This window comes from Sinohyriopsis cumingii, chromosome 5 (genome assembly GCF_028554795.1).
Source record: "Sinohyriopsis cumingii isolate HCF-2022 chromosome 5, ASM2855479v2, whole genome shotgun sequence".
Classification (NCBI taxonomy): domain Eukaryota; kingdom Metazoa; phylum Mollusca; class Bivalvia; order Unionida; family Unionidae; genus Sinohyriopsis; species Sinohyriopsis cumingii.
The window spans coordinates 72,506,081-72,520,005 of NC_142965.1; the positions used below are offsets into that span (position 1 = coordinate 72,506,081).

Genomic DNA, 13,925 nt, shown 5'->3' on the forward strand with positions numbered 1-13,925 from the left:
CAACAAAATCTACCATGTTTGTATTTTGTGTTCATTGTTCTCACCATCTTGAGTACATGTAGTTTCCTTTCCATTACTATAGCGAAAGCTGCCGTTATACATTTTTCGTTTGCAGTGACCTCACTTAGGAACCATACAATGAAAGTATATATATATATATATATATATATATATATATATATATATATATATATATATATATATATATATATATATACCCCATAAGGCACATTGGACATATCTTCAGCTTTGTATATGTTGTATCGCTTTGAACCAGCATGTATTGTCCAATATGCTTTGAGTGTCAATTTCAGAGCTAAATTATAAATATGATAAGAAATCGTTTAGGTATTGACTTAGTATAGATTGTCATCACTTATGTATATACTTCGAACGTTTTAGTTGATTAGACTTTAATATATTCTCCAAGAAAAGGGTGAAGGAAAGGTGACACAAGGATGAGATCAAGGTAGAAAAAGAGCAAGAAATAAAGAAAAAAGGAAACTCTGTAATAACAATTTGATGAGCACCCTATGTCAATCATGTGATCTGTAATTTCTTGTCAGTGATAGTCTTTTTATTTGTGCACAAGGAATGAAAAACTGCAGATGGAAGTGAAATATTAATCTTATTTGAAAAAGTGGTCTACATTGTGTAATTCCACACATAAAGTATACAAAACAAAATAAGCTATTGCGAAAACTAGATCAAGAAAAACAAAGTAAAATGAATTAGTCTTGTAACACAAGGAGCTAGTTAATGTATAATTATTGTTTGTCTACACCAATATTGGGTCATTAGAGATTAGCAGCTATTTTACTTTCAAATTCTATTGTTGACTTGTAATGCTTGGCCTTCGATGTTCCGTCTAATGACACACACAAATAAATTAAGTACAAAGGCAAAGTAACAGTACTGACAAATTAACAAATTTCCTAATGTATTACAATGTAACATTTTAAGAGCACACTATTTCGATTAAATTAGAGAAAAAGAAAACAAAATCTAAGTATTAGTTTTATGAATGAAATGCACACAAAGTGCAATGAAGATAAAATATTTCCGCAGGCGGAGAAAAACGTGGGTAAGGAAGTTACAAATTACATTGGTCAATATATTTGTGAATTCAATTTTCTACACGGCTCGTTATTGCAATACCTCATTTCTAACATCAAATCTAAAATCCACGTCGCGTCTCTTTAGGGACCCCATACTGACATGTTTCCATTTGCTTACTTTTTTTCTAAAAATCTTTTATTCACCGATGAATATGCTTACTTAGTGTACAACGAAACCCCAAGTCGTATTCGTTTATTTGACTATTCATTAATACACTCTGTTGTGTAGAAATAACACAATCCAACACGATGACTAATCCAGACGTGGTACATTGTTGTCTACAATGATCTCGTTTGGTACCAAACAGTGAAAGATGAATAGAAATGTTTTAAATGTGCATAATGAAATGTTTGTTTTTAAATGTGAAATAACATGCTGCGTTCAAGGACCTTTGACCAACTGTTAACAGTTTAGTCTAACCTGTTGTATCCGATATTTGTAAACCTTTAGAACATACACCGAGACAAACGAAAAAGTATAATATAAATTTTAGATATTCTCTAAATAACAAAGGTATCCATTTGACTAAAGATTGAGATCTTGTTAATCGGTAATATTTAAATGTGCACAGTACGTAAACTAAGAACAAGGGACAGAGAGATAGTACGATACAAGACCAGTTGTAACAATACAGTAAATCTTTATAATAACAATTTCGTTAGATTCCATTGTCCTAAATGCAATCTTTAATTTGTTCTTTGTTATTGTCAGTTTTTAATTACAATTCCGGAAGACAAACCTGTTAAAAGAAAAATCGTTAACGTACAAACTAACAACAGAGATGAAATTAGAAACATATTAATTGTGCATAATAAAAAAACACTTTATTTTTCTAAACAGATAATAAAAAAAAAGAAAAAAAGTTCATTACAAAGCAAAGCGAACGACAAACATACCCTACTTAAGGGAAAAGAAGAAACAAGGGAAACATTATTTACCATTTTAAAGAGGTCAATACCACATGAAGTTACCTATGTCACTGAAGGAATATTGAAATTTTATTTTCTTAAAAGAAAGTTAGGAAACAAAAGATGCTTTACTCATTGAATTCCTGGCTGATAGTATCCATCGATTATCCTTTAGTTTGTTTTAAGCTTTAACCACATGTCTGGGCTGTATTACAAAACAAAAAAAAAAAACCAAGCGAGATAAATTTCAACGCATCACCCTTCACTCCATCAAGAATACTGTTTAGCAAAATTAAAAAATAATTAAAATATGTTACCATAAAATCTTATAATCTACATGGGGTTTTAAAAGGTGCATTTAGAAAGAAGAGTCAATGTATTATTTGATAGCATTGATGCTGCAAGAGGATGAAATCAGCGACGTTGGAGTAATAATATCGTCAGCGTTAAACGTAACTTTCAGCAAACCTATTTTGATACCAAACCTGTTTTAATACTTTTCAGGCAACTCCATCTCTAGGAAAACCTTCTGAAAAGACAGAGATCCCGGCGTTCCTGGTCTATTGTTCCCGGTTGTATTATAGGTATAGACGTTCTTTCCATTTCTCTGAATTCCAGAATCCCGCAGGCTCTGCTGACTGCAAAATAGCAATGTTTTGTCGAATGTCCTCGGGGCGACTGTTGGTACTGGGACGTTAATTTCAAAATGGCCCGCGATGCTGAAAAGGTCAGATTCATATACTCCTAATTGCAATATTAAGCTAATCAACGCGTGTGATTGATAATAACGTTAAGCAGCACAAATCTATTAATTAAGTGTGACGGATAAGTATCTTTACAAGAAATATATAATTTACATTTAAGTAGTAACTGAAGAAATGCCTAATTCAAAGTTTTACTTCAAAGACGATGTATCTTTCCATTACACACACACACACATACACACACACACACACACACAAATAAACACCCACCCACACAAGTTGATGTTTGCTCTTACAATATGGATATCTGAAGAAATAAGAATGTTTAATTTTATAGTATATGCCGTACTGATATATGATAGAGACATGCATACATACATACATACAGACAGACAGACAGACACAGGGAGACAGAGAGACAGATGAACAGAGAAATACAGATACATAAAGAGCACTAGAAAGACAGGAGAGGTACCGTTTCTCCTTTTTGAGGCAACACTTTATGATGCTTATTGTTACAATCACCAATACGATCACGAGTGTCCCGATGCAGACAGCAATTATTACAGGTGTCATATCCTTTACAAACAGAGGTTCAGTGCTTCTTGTACAGTCTGCAAGGACCATACATACAAATACTGTACCAATAATGATTTTGTTGTGGGTTTTTGGGCTTGCGTTGTAAATTATTCCGCTCATGGCTAAGTATTACCTAAATATGTTGTGGAAATTGGGGATGAGAAAATTTAATATTATAAAAATAAATTATCTAAATATAGGCTGACAATAGGCTATATTTTGACCTAATTAACAGTACATGGAATTCCTTGGATATTCCAACTGCTTTCTATGACATTATTACACATGGCCTAATAAAATGCTATCAACCGTATAGGACCTAATACAAATGGATTTAGAAATTATTATATAACGATTATTCTATTTTAAGAAAAACATTACAGAAAACATACTTTGTTCAGCAAATCAGATATTTCTTGTTAAAACCTAATTGTCCAAATATAATATTTTTTATATACTAATATTGATGTTCTAATACATTATGTTCGTATTTAGTCATTATCATATACTGGCCGTTTCAAATGTAATGATTCCACGACCGTGTTCTTTAACTTTAGATGTGTTGATGTTATGAAGCTACTAAAGCTATCTTAGATGCTCGTCCCGAAAATCCAGATATGTCCAATAGGATTAATATAATATGGGCATTCTTGGAGTAACAGCCGCTATAACTAATATTGCAAATGCATTTTATTAACGAATGGTCAACACTTTGAGCCAAAACCTCTGGCATCGTGTAAACATTAATCACTACTGTGTTTTTGTGATGTCCTCTCTATTAAAATGCACGTTAAATAGCAAATTGACGAAAGTGACCTGTCAGAATACAAACTGTCTCTGATTATTAATAAGAACATTGCGCCACAGAAGACACATAAGTATTTATTGTACTAGTCTGATACGGCCCCGCTAACATTTAAATGAAATAGATGCAAACGCAAATCAGCTCTCGTGATATGGTAACATATATCTGATTACGAATGTATTTACCGCTTGTATGACATAGTTGTTCTTTACCATAAAGATTGATCAATAGACCGTTTTATGCCATTTGTTCAGCTGTAGATGGACATGTGACACTGCTCTACAATTTTGCTACACAAATAAGTAAATCTTCGGTCATAATTTTGGTTTCCTGTTGCGTTTTAGCGCATTTTGTATTAACTAATTACATCATGACAATACCAGAAACAGCCGAACTCAACCGTGAATCGACTACAAGTTTTAATATTACATTTGTAAGGTCTTTCTTCAAACCAACACTTGGAACTTATAAGCAAACACAGCAAAACAGTATATGCCATGGTTTAATATAAAATGTACCCTGTTAGAGTATTGCAAGTTTGTATGACATCGTGCTTTCAATCCGCGGATATTTAGAATGATGTCCTATGACATATTAGGAACGGATCTCACTAACCGTGGATGCGAATTTAAAAGGGATGGAGATCGATCTGAGTAAACAATAAACAAGCACAGTAAATGATATCAAGCAAAGTACGGACTAACCAAGCTTTGCTGCCATGGGAAGATGATATACGTAGTTCCTGATTTGTGCTGACTCATCCCCTGGCTAGCACCATTCAAGCTAGCTTTGCTGGTTTTGTGGGACGATGTTAATAGAAGGAACACACGAGCTATCCTAATGTAAATAGCTGCTTTGACGAGACTCACAACGTATTTAAAGTCAGAAAATGAGTTTACGTTAAATTTTAAAAATGACTTTGTAAATATTTACACGTTGATATATTTTCAGCCATGATTATTTAACCCCACAATACTGGCCAAATACAGAATAGCCAGATTTTCCATTTAAAAAACAACTCTTGGTCCAAAATATGGTATTCTTCTACCTATAATTTATTATGTATTTCCTTTGTAAGGAGTAAAATGAAAATTATTTCTGCATTACCTCACAGGTTCCTTAGTTATTTCATATGTTGAAAAATTGTGTCATTGTTATATGTCAATCGAAGACCAATGGTTAGCCAAAATGGAATCATTTCTTCTGGCACAATGTCAAAGGTCTTAGAAACAATCAACACACTACATTCAATCGAATGCTTTATTATCGAAGTCAGAAAACGAGGAGTAACACTGCAAAACTGATTGCAATGCAGATGATTACGGTTATCTGCTGAGTTGTACATTTGTATCTTATTACTCTTGAAGGACACTAACCTTAAAAAGATTTCAGAATCCTCTGTGAATGACTAAGTAAAAAGTTACACTTCGATAAGTACTCTTCCATGATCATTTAAGCAAGTAGGTTCCTTAGTTTTGTTATACTCAAAATCGTGTCTTGTGTCAATACCTGTGAATAAAAATCTTATAACTCACTGTATGTCCAAGAGAAGCGATCAAGTGTGGGGTGACATTGCTGGCATCTATTGATCGAATGTTGTTCCCCTTCACTGTAACATGTACCAGTTATGAAACATGTTCCATCCTTTCATTAATAATAAAGATAATACATGTTACCATTTCTTCTGATCAATCATTAGAGTGTGTTAAACAATATTTAGGAATATCCAAAACCCTTTACTTATTCTAGTAACGTTATGTTCCCATTTAAACCATATCATAATGGAATGTCTGTTACCACAACTGTAAGTGTTACATATTGAATCATATCACCTGTCTTATTAATAATTTGCATAAGCTTTATGGCGCATTTTAAAATTTCGTTTTAATTCTAATGCACTTCTTTCACTACTCATACATTCGCATGTATCGTTATACGGCGACGGATACGATATATGCTTTCTTTAAACGACAGGTTATATAAAAAGGATACCTAGTTAAAAATTTGGCTAACAATTAATAAAAGTGTTAGAATATATATATATATATATATATATATATATATATATATATATATATATATATATATATATATATATATACCAGCAGGTAAAACGTGTATCCGTTGGTATCATTGATAATTCCCTGGCATTTGGAGTCAAGAATATAGTACAATTTAGCAGGGCCATAGTTTCTACCATCATTCGTCAAGGACACCCGTGTTCCTAATATAAATGGTATGGAACTGTTTTCAGGGTCAGTTGATCTTTGACTTCGGTGGCAAGGCATATTTATATGCGCCTCGAAGGGGTTTCGAACGGGGATGAATTGGACGATTGGTACTTCAACTACTTTGGTTCCATCGAGATATATCTGAAAAAGACCTTAGAACAATAAATATCGTGGTGAACAGTACATACGTGTCGCGTGTATATTACATGAAGTTGTCTTCAAAATGATTGTCAGAATTTGATATACTGAACATACAACATTCAGAAATAACCAAGCTAAAAAGAAACTTAGATGTTTTATAAGGTAAACTGTTCAGTGCTCGCATTGGATCTACAGATAACTACAGCGTTTTTGTTAAAACGAAATTATAATTACATGATTGACATATTAGGTACTATATGCTTCAAATGATACAGCAAATAATGAGGATATTTAGCTGCACTAGACGATTTATGAAATTTAAAAGTTCATGAATTACAGGACAAATCTATCAGTTTTTAAACGTAGTATATTGAACTGCATTTAAGAATTGGAACAAGTGCATTTTGTAATTACGTACTCCATCTGTAGTTAGTATATCTTCATTTGCAGGTTCAAACATTTAGACACAAAAATGTAGATAACTAGATAACGAAATTGTGAAATATTTTAGGCAATGATTTCTATAACTATGTCAATATTAGGAAAATTATCGATTTTTGTGGCAGTACATCTCTTTATAATTGTAATCACTGGAAGCAGAGTGAAGTGTTGCTCGTGTCAGTTTCCCTGCTTATATATTGGACAAAGAGAAGCTGATTAACTTTATTTACAATTTACTTAACTTACACTCCACGGTTGGCAAGACATTAATGCAGAGTTATTTTTGACAAAATGCTGTTTTATAAAAGAAAGTTAAGTTACGAATTTTCTGTGCTTTTTAATTATTTGCCCATTATGTCTGTGTACCACTTAAGATCTGCAGCACTGTAACAGAGTTGATCTCTCCAGTTGAGGGTACATATACTGTCTGTAGTAACTGTGCCCATTTAGATTGTCATGTGACAGTAGCATAGTTGCCAGCGAAAGACATTTTCTATCTAACAGGTATTATTTATTGTTTGCCTTCGTTTGTTGTTTATAAGTTCCAGTTGATCTCATGGATTCTTTCTGTCGTAAAATTAAACGAACGCCGATAGCTCGGACTGCTCGGTCATGATAAAGCGGTTAGGTTTTTAATGCACTGCGACTAGTCAGGTTGGTGGAACTAAGTAACATAAAGGTATCAAAGAATAAGTAATAAAAACAAATCGGCCACTCATATGCTATATTGCATTAAGGTTAATTATCGTACCAATGCAGTCAATAGACACTCAGGAATGATGTATCAGGTGTTACGGCAATCATATATAATAGCAAAGCAAATCTTGGCAAGAATCAGATTATCTCAACCACATCTATATTCAGCCTGATGTAAAGGCAGATCCGATGACATTACTACTGGGGCCAAGGTCTTCATGCTACTGAATATTTTATAAACAATTACCTTGTATTTCCACAACTCTTAGGCTTTATTACTTAACTAATAAAACAATTGTAAAGATGCATGTCCATTTATATATGTAGAGAACGAAGTTGCAAAGATAAGTTAATATGTTTTGACGCATTTTTTTGCCCGCAGGATAGACCTTTAGATTAAAATGAAATTAAAAGTAACAGATTTAAAGCTATTCCTCTTGATCAAAGTAATCAAACATGTTGCATAAAAGGAATAATCAAGGGATTGTCTGTTCAAAATAATCAAGTTTATGGAGTACAACTTCAATAAAAAGCAGTATTGATTACATTAAATATCTCAAGTTTTTGTTTGGTAGTGCCGTTAACAAAGCGAGTTCCGTATATTGGAATATCTCCGCAGCATTCATCTTTATCTTTCTGACAGAGTCCGCCAGAGTACGTATCTTCCACTACAGGATACTTGCTTAGGGACACTGAACAATCCTCCTCTATGTACTGGGCATGACAAATGCATAATCCTGTAATAAACAGCAAACATGTAAACGGTTTGATTATTTAATTAAGACTGAATATAATGGAAGATTCGTACATGATATGGTTCTATGCAATAATAAATTAAGTGTTATACTTTTTATTTTATATTCCCAAAAATCATGACTAATGCAGGTCGTCGAAAAATATTTTGACCAATAAATAAACAATAACGGAGACGCCTAATATGGTGATATATATATATATATATATATATATATATATATATATATATATATATATATATAGACTATACATGGCAACCAGTATTAATGGTGGAGGAAGAACCCGGGAAAACCCCCGGAAAGAACCACCGACCCACGAGAAGCTACTGGCAGGCTTTCTCACATACCCACATTGTCCGAATCTGTGACTCGAACCAACGCAGACAGAGGTGACATGGCAGTGATCCGTAACGGAGAGCGCTTTAGACCACAATTTTATCTCAAATGTAGTGCCCACTAAATACATTATACAATCTTTCAAACTATAAAATCAGAGAAAAACCTATGAAGGATTGACGTTAACAAAAAGCATTATTAGATTTAATAAATGTGAAAATATGATGAAATTGACAGAATTGAAATACGCACCGTTCACACAAACACCATGATTATTGCAGTCGTTAATACATGCTATAGCATGAAAGGATTCAACAACTTCGGGATTGGCCTCTCTGAATGTACTGTTTCTTCCGATTTCTTCATCAACTTCAGACCTGTAGGTCTCACAGTGAAGACTGGCCAGTGACATATCCCCTGTGTACTACATTATGTGCAATAAATCATTAGTATTTCCTCTCAAAGCTAATATCCCTAAAGATAAGTTCCTCATTTAATTATATGTATATGTCTACTTTTTTCTCAAAACATTTAAAATGGTATGTGCTTTGGCAGATATTTGCTGTATTGTTATGTATACCATATTACACAATTTATCGTAACTAATGTAATAGAAACGCAAACTGATTCCAAACATATATTACGAGTAACTGGTCAAAATTTCAAGTTGTAGCATCATGTATGTCGCCATTTGCATGTTTTGATGCAATAACATCTGAAGCATTTGTGGAACAAAATGTTAGTGTTGTGGAGGAAACTTGCTGTTTTGTGGGGTCCATATTTCATGAGGTTATATTGGATTTATTGTTCGAAACCTTAATTGACCACAAACATTTGAAACTCAATCATTATACGTTATTTACATGTTTGAAACGGACAATATTATAAGTAGCATATTATAACTGCAATATTACAATAAAATAATATGTATATGTGTACATGTTAAATATTTTACAAAACCTAAACTTTGGCAAGTTGATAAATAATTGAGTTAAACTCATATACATTACATCCACCTAGATCTATGCTATAATCATCTTTTTCTATCATCAGTGTTAAAGGCACCTATTTTACCGGGCCGTGTTGACATTATATGCACACATAAGATTTCAATCCAGTGCAACAAAAAACCGACCATAACATTTATATTTCATATTATATGTTTATTACATCAGTGCAACATTTATTACCTTTAATTTAACACACACACACACACACACACACACACATACACACAAAATCACACACACACCACACACACACACACGCACACACACACACACACACACACACACACATATATATATATATATATATATATATATATATATATATATATATATATATATATATATATATATATTTGTGTATGTGTGTATGGAATTAATCAATATTAGTTTTCCTTTTCTTCATCTTTATTTTTCTGGGCGTGACAGTAATACAAATATTTGTGAGAATAACATTATTCAATACAGATTACCTTAAAGGTAATATACACTTTAGCAACAATTTGATACATGTTAAGTACTCTATATCAACATAATCTCTACTGCGTTTACTGATATTTCTTCAGATTCTACATTCGGTCATAACTATGGGAATACATATATATGTCCTACTTTCATTATATTGACATTGATGCATATTTTAGAATGAAAATCTGTATAAGGTAATGCGTGTGAAAAAGATAACACGCTCATTTAGGAACAGACATCGTTTTTTTTCTTCTTCAAATGGCACATGCAATATAACACCTACCGTATAATCCAGAGCACAGTTAGTAATGGAACTGTTCATGGATTGTTGATTACTGTTTGGCAGCCAATCTTCAAACAAAGCCGTGGTACAGTTGTTGGAGAAGAAACGTGTGCATTCCTCTAATGCCTCATCTAAAGTAATATTTGTAATGTATCTCTGTAAGAAAATGAATGACTGGATGGGTCTGCATTGATTCGGCTCATGCATGTGCACCAAGGTGCATCGTACGTTATAGTAAACCTGCTCGATTCAAAACCATAATTGGTTCGATATTTCCTCGAAAAAACGTGATTAAAGCACATTCACTTAGACTTATTTTACAGCGACGTATCAAATTAAAATATGGCTTGACTAGGATATGAGTGCAACGAGGACTTTGCACTTTCGTAAATGTAATAAAACAAAAGCGAAAAGACGTTCTGCTTACTTTATGTTCTCTGCAAAGACAGGTAGGTTGCATAAATAATAGGTCGGTGGAAGTATTAATATTTATTGCTTTATACATGGACGCCGATAAAATCAATTCCCAATAATAGTATCGTCAAAATTTGGACAAATCACTATAGTCTTGAACTACGATGGGTAACTCACACTTACGTCTTGCGAAAGAGAAATTAGTGAGAAAAAACTTAAAACAACATAACATATAACTGCGTGCTTCAATTTTTTGTGCTACACATAAAATACGCCCTTGCTGTGAGATATCCGTGTTCACATCCAATAGTACCTATGTGGAGTTGATTGTCTTAGGTACAAGATAATTAGCTACTATTTATGGACACTGAAGCTTCTTCTCAAACGTTTGCTCTCTGATAATTATTATCAGCCAATCAGCGTTTTAAAATAAGTCATTACATATACCGTCATACATAGGTTGGTTTACTGGCACACACAATACTTTGCTGCATGTGACCTAAATTGAAATTATACTTGATAATAATAATTTCATATTCAACCGCATTTTTTCCTGGAATTGTATGCAAATACACAGTTGTCTCCGTTTTGAAGATATAGAGAAGTGCTTTACAATTTTGGAGACCGTGAATGATAAACTGATAATTTCCCAATAAATATTCGATGCTTCCCTTTTAAAGTACTTAACATATTCACAAATAAGCAGTCGTCCTTACGTGAATATATAGTATATATCATAAGATAAACGAATTTCAGTGCAAAATGAATTATGACTCTTATAAAGGGAGGTACTCTGGATTGTTATATAGGTTCCACAAAGCTAAATGTTGGGGCTATTCTCAAAATACTACTCAACACTATTGAATGTACTTACAGGAAAAATATATCTTTTGCATTTTTTCCTTTTGTACGAGATTCGTGGCACATGTTTATTTGTAAGACGTACTTGAACTGGGTTGTCGTACATAATATAAGTACATTTCGGGACTGATAACTCCTTGTTTACAGACGACTGTGTTAAATAAAATAGTGTACTAAGGCGGTCCATTGCGTTTTAGTGTAGGCTCCAATGTCTTGATTATAAACGGAAAATGTTTCCTTACTAGGCAAAGAGATATACAGCCGTAATGCGATCAGTCAAACATATGATAACATGAATACGAATTTCCATGTAAATATAATAAATTGATGGTGACGGTGTAACTTGTTCCTTATTTACGTGTAGACAGACGTTATCGAAAACAACAATTGATATAAGATGCTGATATTATATTATTACACCGTATATAATAATAATAATAATAATAATAATAATAATAATAAATTATTAATATTGTTGATGATGTTGATGTTGTTGTTAATAAGGAAATGCCAGTTTAACCTAGGCTGCATGCTTGACAGATGCTTACGACATATTGTTGATTTATGTTAAGTCCAGTATATATTCAATTTATACGTTTTACAGAGAAGTGCATGTAAATATCTTAAAAGTAAATAAGAACTTAAGTAAATCGGGGCAAAAATTATCTTTCCTCTTTTTACTAAGCATTTACAGATATTTATGTATGTTTTTAATGTAACCAAAGTAAGTGATTTATTTCAAAGTATAAATACATTCTATCTTTAAAGAAATGCGTTCATCATAGCTCATATACATAACAAATAAAACAGTGTACAAAATGATCATTAAAAACAAACAGTGAATACGTTGCATGACTAACCTACCTTCTTTACACTATGAGCTTTTATGTCGTTGTCCACAATTTCTCTTCTCAAAATCCTCTCGATCTCTTTGGAAAATGACTGTTTAGACCTTTTTGTTCGGATGTTGCATATTTCATATTGTGAACCCTGTGCGTTATCCTTTGTATTACAGGATAAAGAAAGGCTAGCTGAGCAGATTGGATCGAACTTACTTCCTGATGACGTAATGGGGAGTGTCGGGGTATTCAAGGCAGCAAGACAGACACAAAATAGTGAATTTTCATCCCACAAAACAGGATCGTGATTCACGGGATCGAAGAATGAGTCAGCCTGATTTATTCTTTAATAATAATAATAATAATAATAATAATAATATAACATTTGTGCCACATTGAAGAAACTGTCAAAATTTACATATTTAACCGTTTCGTTTCTTTCAAATGAAGATAACATAGCACACATTAGGCCAACACACACACACACATACACACACAATCGACTGTAAAATTCAGTATATTATATTGATGTGTCTCAAGAGTATCAGCCTGTTTAGTACACACTGTTGTGCAGAATTGTCGTCTGGGAAAAGGGCCTGTGTTTGCACCGTGAGCATCACATGGTGTCAAAAATGAAATTCGGACATGAAAATTGGCGGTAGAAATTTGGGGTTGGGGTGCATAAACTTCTTTTGCTATGAACTGCCTTTGATTTCTCTGGTCAAGTGGATAATATCCTTATGCTTTGTTTTAATATAGGTATCCAAAAATATGGACCTTTTTGACCTCACTTCTGTATGATTTTTTCATACTAGGTCGCTGATTGCGGCATTAATTTGTAAATAAAAACTGTCTCCCGTCCCCTTAGGAAATAGTGGATAGTTAAATTCTGCATGCGCATCGTTTATTTTCCCTTGACCTTATTTCATCTATTCGATTTGTGATGAGAGCATGTCTGAATAACATATGGTACAACTGTACATGAGAGTTAGTGCTGAAATTATTCATTGCACGAGTCGGACAGCTCTATAACTACATTGAACCTTAAAACGTGGTACTTCCCGAGGATGACAACATGTATTTATTCATCTTTGTCCGTATGCATGTACTAGAGCAAACTTGAATTCCATACAGACCAGGCAAATTTTACTCCCTTCAATCTACAAAAGTTTAAATAATTTTTCATCAATATAGTTACCTCCAAGATAGGGAGAACTCATTATTGTCATATACTATGCTTCCAGACGGCGTCGTAAAATCATCTCCTTCATTATCATTTAGCACACCACACAACCCTTGTGTTTTCTGTACATCCTTCACTGACGGGTAGATATTCAG

The 13,925-nt window shown here is 33.1% G+C and overlaps 1 protein-coding gene across 1 annotated transcript; it reads right to left on the bottom strand.

Moving 5' to 3' along the window:
* Nucleotides 1-4,060: 4,060 nt before the first annotated feature.
* LOC149799435 (uncharacterized) lies at nucleotides 4,061-10,680 on the bottom strand. Its single transcript, XM_089958196.1, has 5 exons — nucleotides 10,474-10,680; nucleotides 8,968-9,139; nucleotides 8,171-8,361; nucleotides 6,218-6,487; nucleotides 4,061-4,126 (listed from the first exon to the last, which is right to left on the bottom strand). Exons 1-5 carry the CDS (start codon nucleotides 10,678-10,680, stop codon nucleotides 4,061-4,063), a joined length of 906 nt encoding a protein of 301 aa, XP_089814322.1.
* Nucleotides 10,681-13,925: the final 3,245 nt, after the last annotated feature.